This window comes from Lissotriton vulgaris, chromosome 10 (genome assembly GCF_964263255.1).
Source record: "Lissotriton vulgaris chromosome 10, aLisVul1.2, whole genome shotgun sequence".
In the NCBI taxonomy this organism is placed as follows: Eukaryota; Metazoa; Chordata; class Amphibia; order Caudata; family Salamandridae; genus Lissotriton; species Lissotriton vulgaris.
In genome coordinates this window covers 808,144,616-808,168,902 of record NC_141698.1, presented here as the reverse complement: position 1 = coordinate 808,168,902, position 24,287 = coordinate 808,144,616, and the positions used below count along the sequence as shown (strand labels likewise).

The 24,287-nt window shown below is 46.2% G+C and overlaps 1 protein-coding gene across 1 annotated transcript in view; it reads left to right on the top strand.

The window, feature by feature from the left end:
• KIF15 (kinesin family member 15) overlaps positions 1-24,287 on the top strand; it is a 927,627-nt gene that overhangs the window by 690,256 nt on the left and 213,084 nt on the right. Inside the window, exon 30 of the mRNA XM_086941724.1 lies at positions 4,121-4,230. Coding sequence (XP_086797850.1) covers positions 4,121-4,230 — 110 coding nt within the window. The remainder of the gene's footprint in view (positions 1-4,120; positions 4,231-24,287) is intronic.

The following is a 24,287-nucleotide window of genomic DNA, read 5'->3' as shown; positions in this document are numbered from 1 at the left end:
GCTAGTAGAGGTTCCATTATTTTTGGCTCCAACTCTGAACAAAGGACATCCCAGGAAGGAGAGGATGATGGAGCAGATGAAGATAGTTTTCTCCACACTCATTCAACACATACCTTTTACATGAATTTACAAAACAGTGGGTCTGGACACCATTCCTGAAGCAGGGTTTGAACCACCAACGGAAGAAGGTACCTCCTTTGCAGTGGTGATCGGTGGGCACTTAAGGTCCTAGATTTGCAGCTGCCCTCAGTTGAGCTCAAAACAAACGTCTTTACCGAAATTATGTAGCCTGGGTGAGCCATGTCTGAGCCTTTATACCCTTTTAACAAAGCCCTCACAGATACCTCAATGGACACTTTGTCAAAGACCTTTTCTGGTGACTATAGAGGTGGTCAAGCATCACAAACTGGCGATCCACATTTTCTCACTAAGCAGCCCACTTCGGAAACCCTTGTTGTTCATTCTCCAAGCAGTACATTAAATACATATTAATTTCCCGAGACGCCTCCTGATGGGGAGTACAAGAGGACCGAGGCTTTTGACAAGTGTATTGTTCCTCTGCCAGTCTGAGATTGAGGTTGGTTGTTCTAGTCTACCTATTGGGTCACTACACACATGCCCTTGTGAGACATTGCTAGCGAGATCTTGCTGATGCTCCCTGAAAAAGGTAAGGGCATCCTGTGTAGACAGTTCACCATGAATAAGACACAGCCAAATAAGTTAGCCGCAAAGTCTTCAGTAACACTGATCGCCTGGGGAGGGCTGTGGGCACCAGTGTTGTACTTAGCCGAACCGCATGGATGCGCTTCATAGGAATCCCATGATGTACAATCCTCTCGCATGGATATGCCTTTTGATGGCTCACATCATTTCGGCAGAGGGTTGTTACACTCATTATTGTGCTGAAAAAGGATGGGAGTCTCCAGCCTATTTTGAACCTTTGACTTCTGAATGGTTTCTTGTAGAAGGAAACATTTGAAATGCGCACACAGACCTAGATCCCGTCAGCCCTGGACCCCAGCGACTGGATGGTGCCTTGGACCTGCGAAACGTGTATTTTCATATACTCATCCCACAGTCTTACAGACGTTTCGGCATTTAAAAGTAGGTCGGTAGCATTTTCAATTTGTCAAACTTTCTTTCAACCTTACCAGTGGCCCCTCAAGTGTTGACGAAAATGATGGCGGCGCTCACAGCCAGTCTTCCGAGTTTAGGGATACCATCTTTAGTTCCAAGAGAATTTTCAGAAGCACTCTCAGCCTTTCAGAAGATAGACCCAAAAGACAGATCTAGCTCAATTCAATGAGAGTATAGCATAGTTCATTGCTTTATTTTTATTTTTTCACATAGAATCCTATTCAACGTGAACACCAGCTTATCATGTATATCTTGTTTCAACAAAATAGATCATACATGCCTAATTCCAATCTTGCCAGGGGCAACAAAGGCCATCACCCATCCTATTTTAGCATTGAGGTAGTGTTTTGACACAGTAGCATCCCACCACTTGGGTGACCCTCTTTTTTAAATGGTTATCACCACCTGACTTGTTGGATGATAATACTCCACCTAACAAAATGTCTTATTCTAGTTCCTTAAAGTACTTTAACAAGACATAGGTGATATATTGTTTCAAAACAAGATATATCGTATAAATGAACAAACTGGATATCATTCTGAGGTGAAAAAAATAAAACTATGGAGTATCCATTCCTGTTAGTAATCTCTCTATTTAACAGTTGAGTGTCTGCTGTCCTTCCTTGATTGTAACTTCAAACTGTTGCACCGTAGGGAGTAAATGGTCCATGCAGGAGAGCACTTTGAGTGCGGAGCCTAATATTTTTATTTGTTTTCCAAAAAACTGTTTGTGTCTGGAGATTCTTCAATTTTACTCAAATATTTTTTTAAGAGCAAGTTAATTTCTAACCACAGTTATTCTCATGTCTTGGATTTTGTCTGCATGAGCATAAGACCCAGCCACCTCCCCTCATCCACGTTGCAGGCCCTCAAATTTACACCTCTGACTGTGACCCAATATATCTCACTTTTAGAATCCACACCCAGCTACGCCTTTGATGATCTTCAGTAGCACCTGTTTAGACACTCTTGTGCAGAGCCAAGTTATGTTCGACTAGTCAGCATCTCCCTTGTTGAGACATTTTGGCTAGTATATTCTGTTCTCATTCCACCAGATGTGATCTATTCTCTCCTCCACTGTAGAAAGAAAATGTGCTTGTCAAAATGCTACCTGGTCCAGTTCATTTTTAAAGCTACACTCCTGATTGAGCACTAGTTTACCACCATTGCCCCTGTTTCGCATAATTACACACTTTTGGGGCTAAGAGATACTGTGCCAGGATGGAGTCTTTTTTGCTGCTCCTGCTGAATTTTAACCAATACTTGTAGGCTCTGGTAACTTAAAGAGCTACTGTAATCTGCCTAAGGAAGAGTTGCTGCTGATATGTGCAGCATGTGAAGAACACCCTTTTACAGCAAGACAAGAGGAGATGGATATCTGAGCTGAATATTTTGTTGATGACCAAATCAGGGAGTGCCAATTGAGGAGGCCTGAAGCCTCACAGCCAAGCTGACTAAAGCCAATGTCTGTGCTAGGAAAAGAGAAAACTACTCCCATCGCAACATCGCCATTCATGCTGTACTAATGAGCTTATATCCCTCCACTGTTAGTTATTTTCATTTGGTTCTACCCAGTCTGGTAGCTCCCCTGCCTGTAGGCCAAGAACATGACTTGAACTACACCTCGCCCTCTTCAGTGATGCATCCTGGTCCTTTGGTGTTGAATGACTCCAGATTTGTGTGTCACACAATCCCAGGCCCAAGAGTAATACATTTCCCTATTTCAGCGAGAATCAACATTTGAGCTGGCCAAGCTGACTCCTGTGAACCGTCTTTGTGCTTTGTGTTGTTCTCAAGTCAATTCACTTAGACCATTTGCTTCCATGTCTCTACACTATGGTTTCCTTTTTGCAATTGGGTGACGTATGCCACTAACATCAGAAACTCTTAATATCAAATTGAGGTTCATGTGCCTCAAGTTTTCAGGCACAAAGGGGTGTCAACCTTAGGGGCTGTTCCATCTGTCGCCACCTGTAGCATCTAAACTGTGTTCTTAAACAGGTTGTTGAACTTGTTTAACTGGTTAACACAGATGAAGAACTTTGAGTGCCCACCCAGTACACCTCTCCTAGCACTACAGTCCAACAAGCCATGGCAATCCCTTTTTGTGATAGTGTTATGTATTCTTTTTGAATGGTAGGTTTTTGAATTGAGTGGAATACCCGCAGCAAGGGCTGAATCTGGTGAGTTTCAACTGTGGTGCACATACAAGGCATGTGAACTGGGGGGAAAGGCTCAAGTGGCAGAGATTTTTGTTCCCATAGTCCTGTCTGCTTATTAATTCATTGCCTGAGTTCACCCTTTGTGGTTGCCATTTAAAGGCATATTTTTACAGTTTCGAAGCATGAACCCTTTAAATTGTGGCGTGCCATAAGATTCTCCATTAAAGCATCTTTTGCCTTTTTGTCTCAAAGTGCTACAAAAATGTGTTGTGGCCTGTCTCCAGCTGTTGCTGCGATGTCCTGATCTTATTGACCAGCATCATTTTAACTGCCCTGTTTTTTGTTCTGTGTATAAAGTTTTGTACTGTATTGTTTTTCAAAAGTGACTGCACGGTGAACCTTTGTTACCATTGGTGGCATTCTGCATCTGTATTCCAAACCTGGCACTTCTAGCGGATCGTACCTAGTAACCATTAAGCCCCCCAGTTACTTGAGAAAGTTCCATGTAGCAGTTTTCGTGTCACTGAATAATTACGCAACATGTTCTGGATTTAAACTCATTATGTCCCCTAGCTCTGCCTTAGCTGCAACCCTAATCTATAGCCAGAAGCAAATTGTTCTGCAGCCAGAAGCAAATTTTCCTGTGCCCTTCATACCTAAAGAGCTATGTCCTTCCTTATGAGAAAATGTGTTTCTTTCTTTAAAACTATTTCATGTAGGCCTGGGTCTTTCATACACACTGTTGACTAAGACTTTTAATTTGAACTGAAAATAATCTTTAACTTTTTGTTTCAAATTGTATCTGTAATACTTTTTTGTAGGGACAGTTGTGTGAAATGGAGAACATGCGTCTTGAAATGCAGATTCTATTAGAGGAATGCCAGGATTTGAAAAGACAGCAAGAAGTATGTAGGAGGGGTGTCAAGACCAGGTAACGCATGCATTGGAATGAAGGATTTATGTCATAAACATCTGGAGCCTCTGGAAAATGGGGTAAACTATATTAATTTATGAAACTACTTTATTAAAAGGTCCTGGTCTGATCAAGTGACATTTAGATCCAGCATATTAAAGGTTTTCATTTTGCAGCAAGTTTGAAATCATTCCATGAAAATAGTTTGTCATTTGTCTTCATCTCTTTTGGCTATTTTTCCAACTGAGGTTCGTTTGTAGCTTTTCAGGATGAAAAAATTCCATATTGTTATTGAGTATATCTAATCCCCCTTCCATTTTCATCTGATGTCCTTAACAATACAGAGTTATACCCCTAAAATATTTTGACCTCTGATGTGGCATACTCCAAAACTGTTGCACAGAAGCCCCAGCACTTAGTGCTGTGATGATCGCACAGTATCAGGCTAGGTTTATTGGATAGAGAATGCATATCAACCAAAACTTCTTGGCAGAGATTCAACTAGCACCCACTGCTAAGATCGGATCAAAATCCATTTCCCAATAACCAAATCTAGTATCCTATGCCAAGCGTTAAAAGAATGCTAAACATATCTCTACCTATCAAGGCAATCAGTTGTTGCTTCTATAGCAACATGTTCTGACCTTACTTCAAAAGTCTGAGTTACAGAGAGCTTTTCAAACAAAATGGGCATATAATTTAAATATTTTCTGTTATTGGAAAACATTGTGTGTACTGTGTGTAGTGGTACTTCCTCAGACCTTTGAACTATTGGGAATATTAACCAAGTTATCAGAACAGAAAAGTGCAAGTTGGGTGGGTCTTTTCTCTTTTTCCGTGGGATGCTTCACTGCAGTTTAAACAAATGACATTATTTTCAGCATTGGAATGGGATTCAAAGATTCAATTTAAGCTGGGATCACAGCACTACCATTTCCAGATGCTTGATTTCATCCCCCAATGCAGATGTGTTGAGAAAGTGTATAGTCATAGAAGCTTCTTAATTGAAAAAGAGAAGGCATTCACACCTACCTGTATTTAATAAAATGTCCAGGCCCTCTTCCTGTGTTCTTAATCAGGCAGCTGAAAGCCTTAATCTCGCATTCTCTCTCTCTTTTGAGACACTGACCCAGCCCCTCAAATAATAGTAATTTTTCTAGCTTCTGTGTTCAGTTGTTGAAGTCGGCTTACTTTTTTTTATTAATAGACCAGTCCCATCCCTGGCCTGATGGCTTGTTGAATAATTTTAGTCATACATATGTGTAATTGAGATTTGGCAGCATCTGGCTTTGTTTCTTCGTCTGGTGCTGATTTTAAGCCATATAAGTGGCGTAATTAACTAGTTGGGGCTCAAAAACAATATAGATTTTCAAATTTCCCAACTGACAATTGGATAAATGCTTCTCAATGGGAATCACCTGCACAAATTGTGTCAATAAAATGACAAATCTGAAAGAGACTATTGGTTATAGATTCCTTACCTTAGAATTATCCCCAGGCGGCAGACTGGATCCGTAGAATTTTTTATCAGCAGTACCCTTGCGCGTCGATAGGTGGTGTTGGTCGACTCTGCGTAAGTCTGCGTCGTGATCAACGGGATGACTTCGTGGTATCTGCTTAGATGCTCTCTGATGTCAGTTCTTTCTTTTTCCGCGCCAGCCAGCGCAGATCCGGAGAGAGCGGTACCCTTGGTCATTTTTGGCTAGTGATTTTTCGACTTTTGTAAACCTCTTTTTCGAGTCGTTCTGCTCCTGGTGCACGTAGAGATGTCCCATCGTCGGACCGGCTTCAAGCCTTGTGAATCTTGTCACAAGTTGATGTCAGTCACGGACCTGCAATTTGGAGTGCAACCACGCCCAAATTCATGCTCTAACTGTCGGGCCATGAACCCGATGTCTTTGCGGGAGCAGTCCTTAAAGCTTCTGGAAGCCCAGCAATCAGCTCCACTCGAGGTCCTGGTCGAGAGGGAGGTCGAGGGACCGGTCACGGAGTCACCACCATCGCTCCTCATCGAAGTCTTTGTCTTTTGGTAAGTTGAAGCACAAGAAGAAGGCGAAGAAACACCATTGCTCTCCACCTTCTCTCCGCCCGTCGACCGAAGGAACGCAGAAGGTAGTTGTCTGTCGGCTCTGCCTGTGGAGCCTGCTGGGACAGCTCAGAGCTTCCCTCCCTTACTGGGAGCCGGAGCATCCCCTGCCCAGCTTTGTGCATTTTACAAAGCTTTCCACTCCATCTTGGGTAGCCTGACTCCACTGTTGCGCACGCGGGCCCTGCAGACTCTGCTGGGGGCTCTAGGCCTTCAATGCCGGCAGCTCTGGTCTCGGTGCCGCTGGGCCCCGATTGATCCAGGCCTGGATCCAGATCCAGATCAGTGCCGGTCAACCTCACGATGCCTCCTCCGGCATTGAAACTCAGCCGACACCTCCGCCGCTTCCGAAGCCTCTGCCACTTCCGACGCCGGTTGTGTCTCTGGCTGGCTTCGATTCCCCCTTGACTTGGACACGGAGCCCAACCGTTCAATGAGGCCCTCACAGACATCCTTCAGGGCACTTGGTCCAGGCCCAGCACAGGGGCTCCTGTGGATGGGTAGGATGATTGCCAAACGCCACCTCACGGCTTCAGGCGACCCAATTTTCCTCTCCCAACACCTTAGCCCTGAGAGCTTGGTGGTCCAAGCCTCAACATCCAAAGGCACGTTCCCTTCTGCTCCCCCAGATAAGGAATCCAAGAAGTTGGACCATTTTGGGAAGATGTTTTCTACCGCCAGCTTTGGACTTCGATTGGTGAACGCTGCATCTCTCTTGAGGCGTTACACCCTCCCTGTGTGGGACACGGTTGCGCAAGTGCTGTCACAGTGCCCGGAGGAGGCCCGGGCCACACTCTCCTGTGCGGTTGCATAGGGGAGAGACTCAGCAAAGTTCGCCATCCGATGTGGGCCGGACACCGCCCACTTGCTGGGTAGAACGATTTCTACGTCAGTAGCCCTAAGGCGCTACGCCTGGCTGAGATCCACTGGCTTTTCTCGGGATGTCCGATTGACTCTTTTGTACATGCCCTTTGATGGCAGTCTCCTGTTTGGCGACAGAGTGGACAGTGTGCTCGAGCACTTCAAAGATTCTAGAGCTACGCCAGATCCTTGGACCTCGCTGCCACCTTGTCCTGTGCAGTCTGCCTCTCGCCCCTTTTGTGGCTACGAAAGGGGTGCCCCACCACCTTTCACCCAGGGCCACAGGCTGTCGCAAGCTACCCAGCCTCTGCATGGCCAGGGACGTGGGACCCAACGCTGTGGGTCTGGGGGCCAGTGGGCGGGCCAGTCCACCAGTGCCCCCTCAGCAGCAGCTTCTAAGCCTTCCTAGTCTTTCAGAGCCACCAGTTGCCAGTGGGCAGCGGGATCCGCCTTCACCTCCCCACTGGCACATCATGTCAGACAGGTGGGCATTACAGATAGTCTGTAGGATATACTCCCTCCCCTTCGAGACTACCCCTTCCTCCATGCCACCAACACTCCATCACATGTCTGAGTATCACTTGGCCCTTCTCTGTCAGGAAGTTATGGCTCTCTTGGCCAAGAGAGCTATTGAGCATGTCCCTGTCCCACAAGTAGGTTGTGGTTGTTACTTCTGGAGCTCCTGGCGATTCCTCTTGCACTGAAAGCATTCCTTCCTTCTGTAAGGAAGAGTAGTACATGTGTTCACGGACAACACCACCGCCATGTGGTACTGCAACAAACCGGGTGGGGTGGGGTCGTAGACCCAATGTCAAGAGGTTCTTCGCCTCTGGACATGACTGGAACATCAGGGCATGTCCCTGGTGGTTCAACAACTGGCAGGTTCCCTGAACGCCAGGGCGGAAGGACTTAGCCACTGGTGCATGATGAATCATGAATGGCATTTTCACTCAAAGGTGGTGCAAGCAGTGGGGATGCTTGATTCCGGTCTAGGAAAGACATGGCTTGGTAGTTCGGGCTGGACTGTTCCCATGAGGCACAGGGTCAGGCTGATTTGCATATAGCCATTGTCTGACCTAGGGTGGTGTGGAGTGCAAAAAAACTATGGATTTAGGCCCAGATCTTTGTACTGGGGTGAATGTAAGACATTGTTCTGCATTCTGTCAATCAACTGTGTTTTTTGCAATTTTCACCCCGAGTGGGCTGGGTATGCTCAGACGTGAGTCCCAGGCTCTCCACATCACTGGAGTCAAGTTTCCAGACTGAAGAAGACTGATAGCCAGAGACCGGTCCATGGATGCTTGATTCCGGTCTAGGAAAGACATGGCTTGGTAGTTCGGGCTGGACTGTTCCCATGAGGCACAGGGTCAAGGCTGATTTGCATATAGCCATTGTCTGACCTAGGGTGGTGTGGAGTGCAAAAAAACGATGGATTTAGGCCCAGATCTTTGTACTGGGGTGAATGTATGACATTGTTATACATTCTGTCCATCAACTGTGTTTTTTGCAATTTTCACCCCGAGTGTGCTGGGTATACTCAGATGTGAGTCCCAGGCTCTCCACACCACTGGAGTCAAGCTATCCAGGCTGATGAAGGCTGATAGCCTGAAACCGGTCCTTGGATGCTTGATTCCGGTCTAGGAAAGACATGGCTTGGTAGTTCGGGCTGGACTGTTCCCATGAGGCACAGGGTCAAGGCTGATTTGCTTATAGCCATTGTCTGACCTAGGGTGGTGTGGAGTGCAAAAAAACGATGGATTTAGGCCCAGATCTTTGTACTGGGGTGAATGTAAGACATTGTTCTGCATTCTGTCCATCAACTGTGTTTTTTGCAAGCAGTGGGGAGAGCCTTGGCTAGATCTGTTCGCCACCAAAGAGAACGCGCAATATCAGCAGCTCTGCACGTTGGAATTTCCAAGGCGGCACTCACTAGGCAACCCTTTTTGTCGCGAATGGAGTTGCGGTCTTCTATATGCCTTTCCACCTATAGCACTTCTGCCCAGAGTGCTGAAGAAGATCAAGCGCGACCGGGCCCAAGTCATTTCTGTGGCTTCTGAATGGGCACGAAAAGTCTGGTATCCCGAGCTCTTGAACATGGCCATCGATCCTCTGATCAGACTGCCTCTTCGGGAGGATCTTCTGTCGCAGCAACAGGGGATGGTCCTCCACTGAACCTGTCCACCCTCCACCTCCTTCCATGGAGATTGAGCAGTGACAGTTGAAATCTTTTGACCTTCTGCCTGAAGTCTATAATGTCATCTTGGCAGCCAGACGTCCCTCCTCTAAAACAGTATACAGCTGTAAATGGAACAAATTTGTGGCATGGTGCACAGCAAAGGCTGTGGATCCCCTTTCTGCCCCTCTTTCAGAGGTTCTCCTGTTCATTCTTTCTTTAGCCCAGCAGGGCTCTGCTTTGCTCACCCTTAAAGGAGAAGTTTCGGGTAGTTCGGCCTTTCTTCGCCTTACTGATCAGCCTTCTCTTCTCAAGTCCTCTATTATAAAAAGGTTTCTTAAGGGTATTTCCTGCTATTCCTGTCGTAATGCCCCATTAGGACTTTAATCTGGTTTGAACTTACCTTATGTGTTCTCCTTTCGAGCCACTACGTAATTGTCCTCTCAGACTCTTGACCTTAAAGACTGCCTTTCTGGTTGCCATCACCTCTGCTCGCAGGGTGAGTGAGCTTCAGGCTTTTTCTTCTAAACCTCCTTTCCTTGCTGTTCATCCAGACAAGGTTGTCCTTCGAACTAGACCTTTTCTTCCCAATGTGGTTACCTCTTTCCACGATGGACAGACCATCACTTTGTCCATTTTCTTCCTGCCCCCTCACCCTTCAGAGGAGGAGGAGAGACTCCACCGTCTGGATCCAAAGTGTGCATTATGCTTTTATTTGGATCCCACAAAAGAATTCTGGGTGGACGATCAACTCTTGGTTTTCTATGTCGGCGCCAAGAAAGGTCGTGCGGTGCTAAAAACAGACTATCTCTCGATGGGTTGTCCTTTGCATTAACATCTGATACTCCTTGGTGAAAAAGGAGCCTCCGGTAGGACTGCGTGCCCATTTCACCAGGTTGATGGCAGACACTACTGCTTTGGGATGTGGAGTTCCCCTTTGTGTCATCTGCCAGGCAGCCATGTGGGCATCGCTGCACACGTTCACTAAGCATTACTGCCTGGATAGTCAAGTCTGGAGAGACTGTTTCTTCAGTCGTTCTGTTCTGGTGTTAACTTTGGTGTGATTGGTATTGCCGGCGTATCTATTCTAAGGTAAGGAATCTATAGCTAATCGTCTCTTTCAGATGAACAAGTTACTTATCTTCATTAACAATCTATCTGTAAGAGACATACATTAGTTATAGATTCCTTACCGCCCCACCCATCCTCCCCGCATAACCCATCCTCCCCGTTCTGCGAACTGACTTCTAGGGTAAGGGACTCCCTTTTAGGGCCCAAGTTATGTGCACCAGTGGTCAGTGTCTCGCATGGCTCTGCGCTTCTGGAGTGTAATGTTGTGTAAAGAACTAACGTCAGCACTCATGGGCGGCGTCTATGTTGATACCACAATGTCATCCCAGCGATCACGATGACGAACGCAGAGTCGACCAACGCCGCCCACCGACGTGCAGGGGTAATGCTGAGAAACAATTCTCCGGATCCAGTCTGACTCCTGGGGTAATTCTAAGGTAAGAAATCTATAAATAATGTCTCTTACAGATCTATTGTTACCGAAGGTAAGTAACTTGTTCTTTAGCGCTGTCAGTCAGAGTAGCTCACCAGTCTTGTGTTTACGTTTGGAAAGACGAGATAGTTCTAGTTCTTTCCTGCTGTGCTTGAGAAAGAAGAGACATGACTTTGAATTCAACTCTTGGAAGTGGAAGTCCTTTGCAGCTGTCCCTTTTTCATACACACAGCAGCGAATACGAGAGGATAATAAAAAACAACGTCCACTATGTGAGCGGCATAAAAATGTAATTTACTTTAACTGGTCTGATTTACTTTAATGGGGTTTTCTCACGCATGCAGAAACACTAAATGCTGCAACGTAGAGAGCAGTTATGCAGGGGATCGACTAGTCCATTTGAGGATGTGTTATGCTTTTTCTATGATCCTTTCATGGTCAAAAAGTTCAGAACCCGCCAAAACAGGAAATAAGTTTTTTGGGGATTCCAAGTGTACGATGTAGGTAATTTATCTAGATCTTAAGAGTTCCGATAAATCACTCTCCAAGTGGCACAGAAGGCCTGATCATCCCTTCAGGATGCTAAATGATACTTCGTCACGTCCTGATATCCATTAACCTGACAACCTAGCTTCCCATTTACTACCATAAGGATTTTCAAAGTTGCTTTAAATTGTATTGCGATGTTGTAATATTATTGATGCCTTTGGTGAAAGTTACTCTACAACCTTTTAGATGATGAATAATTGTACTTAAACATGTGCTCCATTCACAACTTGTTAAATGAGTTATAACAGCAGCCATTGGGGAGGCAGGCAATCGTGGAACAATGCTGTCAGCATCACGGTGAGTGATGTCTTCCTCTGGTTTGAACCTGAACCATGAGGTGGCGATTTGTAAAAGGTGCATGTCTAATCAGCACCTGCACTAACATTTTTTGGTCCAGAGGGTAATTGCTATTCAAGTAATAAAGTCAGCGATTTCTAGGTAAATTGGACCAACTCTACAGAACAATAAAGGATATGAATGAGAACTGTAATTGTTGGTGTGTATTTTATTGATGAAGAAGATTTTCTTATTGCATTGGCCTCCCTCTTCTGCGAATTGTGCTTGGACCGTAAAGGAATCGTACATTTCCTGTCAATAGATATATCCTAAGTGAAAAGGAGGCCACGGTCACTCATTATGCAGGTAGGAAGGAGTGCTTTCAGACTTCATAAGGGTAAACTTCCTTTGTACATCTCTCTATTCTTGGAGTGGGAGAGCTGATTGAGACCCAACTCCAGGCTCTTTCCTGTTAATATAGGAGCGTACAGGGTGAACATGCCTCATATCCAAAATATTCCTATTCTCTGTAAGGAATCAACCCGTATCTTGCTCTGAACCACATCGCTCCAGGAATCCCTTGTCACTTGACATGCTGTAGTTATCTAGTTAGCTTTCCTTTGCACAGTACATAATCATACTGAGTGTAACAAATTACTAATCCGGGTTTTCATAGGAATATTACAAAATTGGAACTTATCATAAGATTGAGCAGATTGAAATGAGAAGCTTGGATGAAATGGATGTTTCAGATTCTTTTAAAATAGAGGCACCCATCCCCATCCCTATCCCTTTATCTGAATTGGTCTTATCTTTATATTATAAACGGGCCAGTTCACTGACCCTCACAGTCTCTGGGCTTTGGCTGTGCCCTTGAGATGGATTCTCGTTGAACAAGACACAGCAGGCACAGTCCCTCTTCTTTGCTAGCCACCAGGTTCAGCAGGTGCAGTCCACGGCGGGGCAGCCTCTCTTTGCTGAATCCACGGTGGCCCTCCTTCCAGTCGAGATCTGAATTCGGGTTGCCAGGGGTGCCCTATGTATGCTCAGAAGATACCTTCAGGGCAGAATGCGGTTGGTAGCCAATGTGTTACCAGGTTCCTTCACACCAGATGACCAATTCCTGCAAAGTGTGGCATCTGGGCATCCCAGGATGCACCATTCTGCCCACTCCCAATATGGCAGAACCCCTCTCTTTTGGCATGTGGCGCTCCCTAGACCAATCCGGAGGTGTTGGCTACCAAGGGGGATACACTCCCCTGGAAAACCGGTATGGCAACTTGTTTCCCCTCTCCTCTCCTGTCCCAAGCGCTAGTCTGTCTGCCTGAACAATGGAGCATTCCCTCTCTCAAGTCTTACCCATTTTCCCTTAAAAGGCGGCTTCTCCTTTGAAGCGCTCCTTTTGGCCAACACCTGTATGGCTTCCTCCAGAAGGTAAGTGACACATCCTTCCAGAGCAGACCCCCATTGTTTCCTTTCCTGGGAGTCGTTAGCACGTCTCCCTAGGAGGGAAAAAAAGTCATGACTGCAGGACCTCTTGTGCAAGCAGTATGAGCACAGGGGACTTAAGGCAACAATGTGGCAACTTTGCTAAAGTTACATACTGCAACTCATTAAATTAATTTCAACCTGAAAAATAATGTTGGGCTTAATGTAACTAGTTGTTTGATAACTTGCATGACTCACTTTGGTCGCACCGTTCCAGTGATAGCACACCAGCCTGTAACTTCAATGGGACGATCAAGCTTTTCCACGGAAAAAAAAAACAGTTCTGCATTTTCACTGTCAACACATGCAAAGTTACATGTTCAGCCATGAAATATGTCGCACCTTTGGATGTCTGACCTTGCCATTGCTTTAAATGGCAAAGTCGGACCAGCAGTTAAACTTCTCTTCCAGTCTGCAAATAGTAGGATGGGAGTCTCGTTTTACTTGAGTCCCGCCCAGGGTGACACAACCTGTGCTACAATCCCTGGGGACACCCTCAAACTTGCAGGCCCTTTGTGTAGGAAAGAGTCCTTTTTTGCATGGTTACCCTCCACTTTTTGCCTGACAACTAATGCAACTTGACTTGATGTGCCCTGGGTCCCTGTCAAACCGGTTCCCAGGGCCTGTGTTCTTTCTCAAAGTTGTACCTTTGTACCCCCAATTGGCAAATCTCTGGCACAGGTAAGTCCCTTGTAAAATGTGCCATGTGTACTAAGAGCACTGTGAACAGGGAGTGACTATAAGGGCTTCAGCACCCATTGTGCCACCCATCAGGCCCTCTAGTTTAACACCCACTGCATTGCAGGCTGCGTGTTTTGATGTAGAGAAAAGTGAGGAGTCGACATGGCACACATCGCTGTGGGCAATGCCTGCAACCCACTGTCTGGGCCCTAGGTAAGTCACCCGTCTAGTAGGGTACACTGGCCCCCAGGTGAGTGTATAGTGGCATGAGCCCTGTACCCCTACGGTGTCTTAAGTCCATTCTTAGACTTAGTACGTGTAGTAAAGCCATAAAGAGAAAATGGTCTGGGAGTTGGTCATTACGAACTCCACAGCTCCATAATGGTTTTACTAAAAACTGGAAAGTTTGATAGCAAACTTATCAGCACATTAAACAGACCGTCCAGGATTTCGCGATTTCGCGGTTTGCCGCGAAATCAGCACTTTTTTAAAAAATGCCGTTATTTTGACAAAAGTGCCCACGAAATCGGCACTTTTGTAAAAATGCTGCAATTAGGGAACACCTATCCAGGGCCAGTGAGTTTCGGAAAGGAATAAACCGCTACAGCTTTGCAAAAGGTTAGTTGCACTTTTCAAATACTTCGACCCTTTTGGAACGTTCGAGTCCGAGCGCAACACATGTTACTGCCGCACAGCCAAGAAGCTCTAAGCCACAGTCACTCCATCTTTCCCACGGATGCCTGCGCCCTGGCTAGTGCTGGGAACATCCATGGGAGCTCTTTAGAGTTGGATCCAGTCCTACTCTAGCAAAATTAACCCCTGGCGCATGTGGCTGGCAGTGGCCCCTCTTGAAGTCTCCACACCAGTGCTGGTTTGTAATTGGACGGCTAGTGGTCCACACAGCAGCTCAGGTTCTGATAAGCAGCAGCCACGCCCTGGTATAGGCAACCTCTATGTTCTATTGGTTCCACTCTCTCCTCGAAGCCTGTATTGTTCTTTTTGTGACAGCAAACCTTCCCTCACATCCCTAGACTCACCCTCCACCTCCCTCTGAAAAGTAAACACTAAGCAGGGCCTCAGGCAGTCACGTGAAAACAGGCTTACAAATAATTGCAGACGTGTGGAGCAGGTGGAGTCCATCAGTGGCGCAGTGGTGCCACTGATGGGCACATACCTTAATACACATTTACTTTGTGTGTAGGTGGAAAATACATGAGTAACTAGAACACATCAGAGTTTGTGGCAAGGGATTATAAGCCGAAAGCTGCTTTTAAAACAACAATAACCACATACACATGGCCATTCTCCAGTATCACAGTTTTCCATTATATTGCACAGAAGCGAACAATCAGATTTATTGTGCTTATGTTCTGGTGAAAACCTACCTGCTTGAAGATCTTATAGTGATTTGAACTTAGTGGCCCAATGTCAGGACAGGAGGGGAGTGGAAGACCCCTCTCAGTAGACTTTGAAGGACGATCTACCCTTACATGTAAGACATGCTGCCATTTCTGCACATTCCAATGCCTGACTTTCATTCACAGACAGATGAGTCTGTGGTCAGGCAAAGGAAAATAAAACATCCTAATAATATACTGCCATAAGTTAAACTTCTTGCGTGTTCTTTAACCGATGGGACTGTAACATCCAGCTGCTGGATTTGTGCGGGCACCATTGAATGGTTTTTCAAAGATCGCGCCCTGTGTGCTTCTCTTCCTCCCGGAGCTGCTTGCAACTGGTACCGCACCGTCTCTACCATAAGTAGCTAAACTTAAAGCCACCCTTCAGGCTTCAGCTCGGCTGTTTCTTGTTTATGTTTAAGAGTGGCACAGCGAGGGTTTGGCTTCACCATCATCTTCCACTTAAATGAACCCTTTTACTTTATTCCTATGAACATGTTTATTCACGGTCAGCCTGCCCTTCCCACCAGAGACCCTTGAAACACGCAGGTGCGGCGAGGTAGTGATAGCGTCCTGGGCACTGATGGAGACCCCAGCACCCTGGTGCACAGACTCCCTGCGCATTTGTACCCTTATCTGTACCCTCTCGGCGGGCAACCGACATGAGAGCTCCTGCACAATTGTGCATACACGATGGGCAGCGGATCTCGCTGGCACACACTTAGCCAGGGTCACTAACACATTTCACATATATTCGAGTGCAACTGACCTCGTGCCTGCGCGTCTAAAGACACCAACATGCTCGTGTGCACACATGGCTAATTGCACCCTTTACACATGTTTAAGGGCAGCACACACTTGTCTACACGCTTCCACAAGAGAGATGGGACACAAAAGGAAATTGTTTTATAACCAACCCTTTAGGTGTTCTCGCCATTTTTAATCCACTTACAAATTCGACAGAGTCGGTTAACACAGCCCCCCCGCAGTGGGTGGGGGGGGGGGCAAGCTCCGGGAGCTAAATCATGGAGAATTGCATTTCCATAGGATAACAGCCTTCACCTGTGGGCTGCTTCCTCTGTTCCATATTCCAGGTTGCCTATTCAAAGTGGAATTCTCTGCTAAAACAGTTTCTATTGATTTAACGCCGAAAATGAATGATTGAGTAAAATAAAGTGCCGCAAAAATGCCTCTAAATTTCCATATATGTGCCGCTAAATTTCCATATTTTTTCTGCTAAATTTGCGAATCCATGCCACTATATCCTGGGGGGTCTGATTAAACCCACAATAATGCCAGTGTGGGATTTAATGTACAATGCACCTAGAAGGCATCTTAGAGATGCACCCTGAAAAACAACCAGCCCTGGTGTGGTTCCTGAATGGCTGCCCTTCATTTGCCACCACAAGACTGGTTTCTGTACCCCTGGGTATAGAGCCTCTGTTCTCTGGGTCCAACACAAAGCACATCCTGGGCAGAGGTGTCATGTCTCTTTTCTCATGATGGGTTGGGTCCACGAAGGCGAAGCTTCAAATGCCTGTCGCCTTTGTAAGCTCTCCCTGCCTTTTGCTTCCCCTAGCAACAGGCTTCCACCGGTTCTGCCCCCACTTTGGGCGGGAGAATCGGCGGAAAAACCATAGCTAGAAGAAGGGTGCCCACCTTTCCCAAGCCCACCCCTCAGGTGGGGAAGGTGAGGTGAAGCACACATCTCAGTCCCCTCCATTTTGAAGAGAAGGGGGCCCTGCAAATGATGCCCCCCTCCCACTGAAGGGTGGTATAATAGGGGGTGTACCCACCCCAAGGAAGGGACCCATTGGTCCCAACCTACACGCCCCTTTAACGCCCTTACATTTAATATTTAGGGGCGACCCTGAAGCCTCACTCCTCAGATTCGAGGAAGAAAAAAGGACCGAAGAGCTGTGGTAACCCTGGAAGAAGAAAACACCAACTGCTTTGGCCCCAGCCCTACCAGTCTGTCCAGGCTCTGTCCTGACCACAGCCAAACCCCTGCGTGTCCAGCAGCCCACCAGAGCCTGGAGGGCCTGCCCTGCATCCATCTTACAGAGACTGTCTCCTGTGAGCACCGGATTTGCTCAAAGACTGACTCACAGAATCCGGATCCAGGATCTGCGATTTTGCACCACTGCACCCGGCGCCCATGGCCTGAGTGGCTCAACACCACGAGGAGGTCTCCCCAGCGATCCTGACCTGGGATCTGGTGATCCCCGACCTCCCTCAATCTTCAAGTCTGCACCTGCAGCCTCAACTTGAAGGCCCCCCCCCCCCGACTACGACCAGAGCTGGTAAAAAAAAAAAATGCCAAGACACCCCTGCACCCGACACCCCACAACCTTGGGTGGTCCAAGCGACGGTGTCTAGGTTTCCACCAAAATCTCAACTTACCTCTCCAGCTGGTGATTACCTTCAGGTAGCCTCCCTGCCCGAGCCTGCAGCATCTTGGCTGAACTGGAGATCTCTATTGGTATGCACAGGGTCCCCGCGTCTGGCCCCAGCCGCCCCTGTGCTGCAAGTGGGGCTTCCTACACTGTGCACCCTGGGTAGCATTTTCCAGAGACTTAAAGGCAAGCCTGACCAGCTAATTTTGTAAAGAACAATTCAACATATCAGTTTAAGGGTAATGGCAAAGGCACTGAGGTCTAGTTAGCAGACCAGAAGCATAAGTCCAAAAACTTGGGGGTGAATATACAAAAAGGGAAAACAAAATGAACTGCCAGAGCTCTCTGTAGGCATCTAATTAGGAGGCGAGTGTAAGAGACATGGTTTCCATACACAGCTTACACTATTTCCTATGAAGCCATGCTGCGTGATTGGTAGCCATGTAGTTCCCCAATGCATAAGTATCGCCTGTCGTGTGGCTCCCAAGGCTAGGTTAATAAGTTTGCCTCTAGGCGATTTTAGTGGAACGGTCAGGGGATTAGGGAGCCCCAAGACAGTATATGCTGGATAGTGTGGCAACTGTCTCTTTCGGCATTTATCAACATCATCCAGTACTGTCTCCTAATAGCACTTGAGTTTGGGGCAGTCCCAGAGGAGGTAAAACCAGGTCCCAGGGGGGATCCGCAAACTCTTCAGCAATCCATACTATGCTTATGGTTGTCTTTGTATAGTCGTACGGTGGTGACGTACTAGTAGGTGACAATTTTAGCTGCAGTTTCAATGATTGCGGTGTTACACGCATTATGTCGGGCACTGTAAAAAAATCTCTTTCCATTCCGTGGTAGTCAGGGCTCCCTCCATCTCCCGTTCCCATTGTTTCTGCCCTGATGTTTTCTTCTTGATAGAGGATTGAAGCAAGAGTCTAGAGTTCAATAATAATACATTAGTCATTGTCTTTAGACAGCAGCCCCTTTTCAGAGGGGGTGAGTGGGCACTGCATGCCCGTATATATATCCAGATAAATGACCCAGTGTCTAATTTGCATATAACCGAGTCGCTCTGCTTCCATGAGCCCATCATTTTTTGCGAGCTGTTAAAAGCGGAGGGGACTGCTGACATCGATCATATATCCCACCGAGCGACAGCCAGATGTTTGCCAGACCAGGAAGGTGATGGGGTGCAGCCCTGAAATAAAATGTTACCCAGTGTCAGCGGTGACGGGAAGGAGAAATAACCTGTTTCAGGTAGCCCCCTGATCCCAAACCCCCAGTGTGGCTCTAGTCACAGAAGAGGAGTACAACCCACAAGACCTCTGGCGCCTGCGCAAAAAGCAGACCTTCCAAAGATGTTCTTCCGCTATTGCTCTGTCCAGTAAGCACCAATGTTTTTCGAACTCCTTGTAGGTCCATTCCATTGTTGTATAGCAATTTAGGAACCTAGTGTAAATTTCACAATTCATGCCCATACATGGGTATAAATCACCTTGTCCTTATATAGGCATAGAAATCATAACCATATTTAGACTTGGCCCGTGCAGTCCAAAAACGGCATGGCTACTTCCACTAGTTCCCAAAATCCACAATGATTTCTTGGAAAAACTCACCTTCAGCAGTCAGGGACTTCCCCTTGCTTGAATATTGATTTGTCCAAGAACTCATGTAGTTTTCAAAGAACTGCAAGTCTTTGATGACATTATTATGTCCAACCTAACGTCAAACTATGCACCTTCAAGGTATAAATATGCCCACACTTGCCCTAACAAACACACGGTGGTTTGGAGTAGTTCGACTATCTAGCTACCAGACACAGTTCGCCGCAGCATGTGCCGAAGGAAGCCGACCCTCCAGCAGACGCACTGAGAGAGACGCTGTCTTTTCTCTTGCAGGGAAATCCAACTCCAGTGTTTCCAAGCTCCCCTTGCGGGATGTTGGGAAATCGAGTCCTGAGACAGAGATACCAGACCTCCTTCATTCTAAACCAAGGTATGGAGCTGATTAGAACCTAAGAGAAATCTTGGATAGATTCTTGGCAAAAAATGCTAAACCTATGCTACACCTCACTTACTTCTTCCCTCGTACTAGACCTAGGTTAGGTACATCGGGTAGGCGTATTTTAGAAGCACCAGTTGAGTACTTTTTAGCCTCTGTTATTTATGTATGTATTTTATGGCTTAGAAACTATACCATGCTTTTACAGTATTATTTTATAATACTCTTCTTGCTGTACGTTTTATACTTTACAGCCAGTATTACGATTGTAGCAGTTCATTTCTTTAGCATGAGAAAGAAGACTGTTCAATAAATAAATTTTATTGAAAACGCCTGTCTCTCTATTTCTCTACACCTCTGGTGAAACGAAGCATGCACGATTGACTGAGTGAAATATCTATCCATTGTTTCCACGATTCTAGAGATACGTTTTATCTTGTTTATGCGGTTGTCAGAAACTAATCCCTTCTTGTTTATTCGAGAAAGTTTCTAGTGAGCTCTGAGCTAGCTGGCACTCACAATTAAGTTTAATATATTCGATAGAGACCTAGTCGACATAAGTCCTACGTCAATTCTATAGTATAGATTATTCCAATGCGCAGAGCCTATTGGGAATATAGGAACTATTCTACACCATAAACAAGCACTATTGAGCTGCTTGGTAATAGCGCTGGAGAATGGGGGCACCCAGACGTTTCCTGGGGTCTGCTGTGGAGTCTGAAGCCTTCCACCCTGGGGACTCCGCGTGCAGCTACTGCCATTTTAAGACCGCTAGGAGGCGGGTCTGGTGGGCGAGCAGTGTTGGTGCATCACCTCACGGGCTGTCCACCACTGCTCCTTTTAGTCCCCGGTCTCTCTCAGCTCCTCTGCAGGCATAGCATCCTCACTCTGGGGTCAAAGGGGTCGAAGAAGACAATCTTGCAGGCTGTGGTCAGTGGTAGGTGCAGAACGATACGTCCTAGCGATCTTCCATTTTGGCCATGCCCCATGTACATATTTTATATTTTTATACTGAAGCTGAGCTTAGAGCTCAGTGCAGCACTCACCCCTAATCTCATCTGATCAGGTTTCCTCTTCAGGGGGATAGTCTGTTGCAGCAGGACATGGTCTTGCACACAGACCTGCACAATTTACACCCCCATGTGTGGAGTTGTGACAGTGGATCCACCTTCCAAAGTCGACGTGAACTTGATGGCTAGCTTTCCATGAAAACTGTGTATGCTGGGTGCTAGTATAAGTTTGTGACTTCGTGTGGCACCCACCAGACCGACTCATTGCAAGCCAAACTGTTGGATACCTTGTTGTTTGTTTTATCTTTGACCCTGTAAGCACTTGCATTGGGCACTGTTAAAGGTTGCTTGTCAGTTTTTCTACCTTTTTACATATGCTGGACCTTCCTTGTACAAATCATCTGTTTTGATGTGATTTCTGAAAGGTTTAATCCACATGTTTCCTCATAAACCCTTTGTGATGCCACTGTGGAGCCTTTATTTGATCCTTACATTTCCTTTGTATGCCCCCATTTGAGCCATTTTATAGCTGTAGTTTACCTCTCCCGACCCTGAAATTTGTCTTCCTCATTGTAATACTTTCAGCTTGTTGTGTGAGTGAGCGACAAGCTCTGTCTGTCCAGCCACACTAAACCACCTTCTTTTTATAGAAACTGGGGCCAAAGACTGGAGTAGCCATTCTATTAAAGGTTATAACTCCCCCTTCATGTCAGACAGTCTATCGTATCCCCTCACCCCGCCGGTCTTTGACGCCTCTCATCTATCAAAGGGGGAGGCATACCATAGTTTTGGACCCCAAGAGGGAGCTGAGCTTTTACATCGATAGCACTTAAAACCATCTATAGGAAGATCAGCTCCTTGTGGTGTTACATGGCGCAAAGAAAGACAAGGTAGTACAGAAAAGGACCATGTCGATAGCCCTCTGCATTAAAGATCTGCTACGTGTTGGACAAGAATCAGAATCCAGAAGGATTGAGGGCCCAATCCACCAGGCACATGGAGTGCCCTGCCTGAATATTAATGTGAGATTTAGTGCACACATTCACAAAGGATTACTGCCTTGACAGCCTGGTCTGACAGGAAGGGCGTTTGGCCAATCAGCCCTACAGGAAATTTTGCTCCAAGTCATACTTCAGACCCACCCCCAGGGGAGGTACTGTTTTGGTAACTATTTCAAAGGTGAAGAATCTGCAGTTAAAGGTATTCATCACAAGAGCAAGTTCCTTAGCTTCAGTTACGATCTTTCTGGTAACCGCAGATTCCTCACTGCCATCCCACCAGCCCGTTCTGTGGAATGTTTAACTAGAGCTCTACTTTCTGGCACATGTAATTGTTTTTTTAACTCTGTGTCAGAGGGTGCAGACAGTATCCAGAAAGAAACTGACATTAGCATGCTTGGGTGGTGCTTAAGTGCGTCTCGAGCTGTCACATCGAGGGCAGAGTGGCATCGATGTGTATCCACATGACGCCACCTACCGGCGTGCAAGGCCTATACTCCAAAACCTTCCAGACCCAGTCTGGTACTTGAGAATATTCTAAAGGTAAGGAATCTGCGCTCCGAGTATTCAGCAGAAAAAATGTTACTTAAGGTAAGTAACTTATTATATAAAGCTCATATTGCACAGCGCTATACTGTGCCTTTATAGCTAAGACCTAGCTACCATAGGAAATTGTTTTTTTGTTTTTCTAATAACGGTTTGAGGAATCTTTACAAACCTTTAAAAACAATTCATCCACTTAAGTTATTTTCCTGAAATGTGTTGGGGTGACCCATCAAGCAGAGGTCAAGAAAAAGGAGGTGGGGGAGCCCAAAAAGGCAGCTTCCACATTGTGTTTGTAGGGTATTTTGAACAGCTCTTCAGCCAAAACAAATTAACAGAATTACAATATATTTGTCAGACAGCTATATCTTTACCCAGAACGCATGTTTTTTTTTTGACTTGCTATAAATCTGTTCAGTAGCTTTTGGAAATAGTGTAAAAAATGTATAGATATCTCGATGGTTCGGTATGCAGGAGTCCCATGGACACTTAAATTCCTTGTGCGATTTTATTGGCTATGGGGTCTATTTCCCCCCATTGTCAGTCTCAGTCCCATGGAAGCTGAAAAGAAATGTTGCAGCCACCATTACTGGACTTAGGGACTCCACCCACATGTACTGAAAAGAAAAATTAAATAAGGTACCCGTTTGGACCTTGTGTGGCTCCTCCCGACACCCCTACCTCCCCCTCACCCCCAAATCTGGGTTGCAATAAAAAAAACTGAAAACCTTGTTTCGGGGAGGGAGGGGCGGCGAGAGGTGGGTAGGGGAATGATCCCACGGTTGCCTGTGCAACCCATCTGGACTAAAAACTATTTTAACAAAAGGTGGGGGGGTGGTCTCTGTAGACTTTCACCGTGAGCGATGGGGTGGTTGCCTATTGTCACGGGGTAGGTCACAGGGCAGGTCACAGGGCCTGGCCACAGGTAAGCCTACGCAGCCCTTCTATATCACCCTTGCACACTCCCGCCATGCATTGGCAAAGGCTGTGTGCGCAGGGAGGTTGGCATACTTATTGTAGTAAAATCTTACTTTGCCTGCAACCCCTCAAATTCACGAACAAAACCAAAGGTTAAAATGATGTTATACTAGTTAATGTAAAAGAATTTCTTACATTACGTTAAAAAAATGTTATAGTTCAGTGAAAATGTCAGTGAAATGGAACATTTTACACTCCAAAAAACACTGAACTTCAAAGTTAACCGGTAACTAACTTGTGTCCTCACCATACACTATTGATGTCATCACATGTTTCAACACTTAAGACATGTTCTGTGACATTATTGATAGCATCACTGATGGCATCTGAAATGACACCACTGTGCATGGCGAGAGCGCAAGTTTTTGTTACCTGTGTTAACTTTAACTGGTGAATTTCCTTGGTTATTTTCAGTTTAAAGCGGTTTTAAACTGACATTTTCAGCTAACTATAACGTCACTTAAATATTTTGGGTTTTTTAAATATGTATATACTAGCAGCCCGTCCCGACGTTGTCCGGGAGGAATCCTGCTTCAGGGCCCCCGCCCGCCCTGACGTTGTCCGTGGGTCCTCCTGAGCTTTCCTAAGATAGAACAGCCATCCCTTGTGTTACTCAAATCTTACATTCTCCGATGGCAGGGATATCGCTCAGGTTGCACAGTTCATACAGACTCCGACAGCCGTCACAAGGTAGGTGGGTGTTTTCTGACTCAGACCTCGTCGGCCAAAATCCTCTGTCAGTCGGTGTCATTAGATCAGGCTTCAGCACTGAGACCGCCCTCATTGAGGTGGCTGAGTCGATTAGGTGGTCCTTAGATTCAGGAGCATCAGCTATCCTGGTGCTCCTGGATCTATCTGCCGCTTTTGACACAGTGGATCACGGCAGACTGTTGCGACGGCTGGAGGACATAGGTTTGGAAGACAAAGCACTGAGTTGGCTCCACTCCTATCTTACAGACCGCTCCCAGAAAGTAGCCTTGGGCACCTTCTCCTCTAAACCAAAACGCCTCTGGTGCGGTGTCCCTCAAGGGTCGGCACTCAGCCCTTTGCTTTTTAATGTCTATTTAGCCCCACACTTTACCCTGATTGCAAAATGGGGGGTCAAAGCGATCTCGTATGCAGACGATACGCAATTAGTCTTCC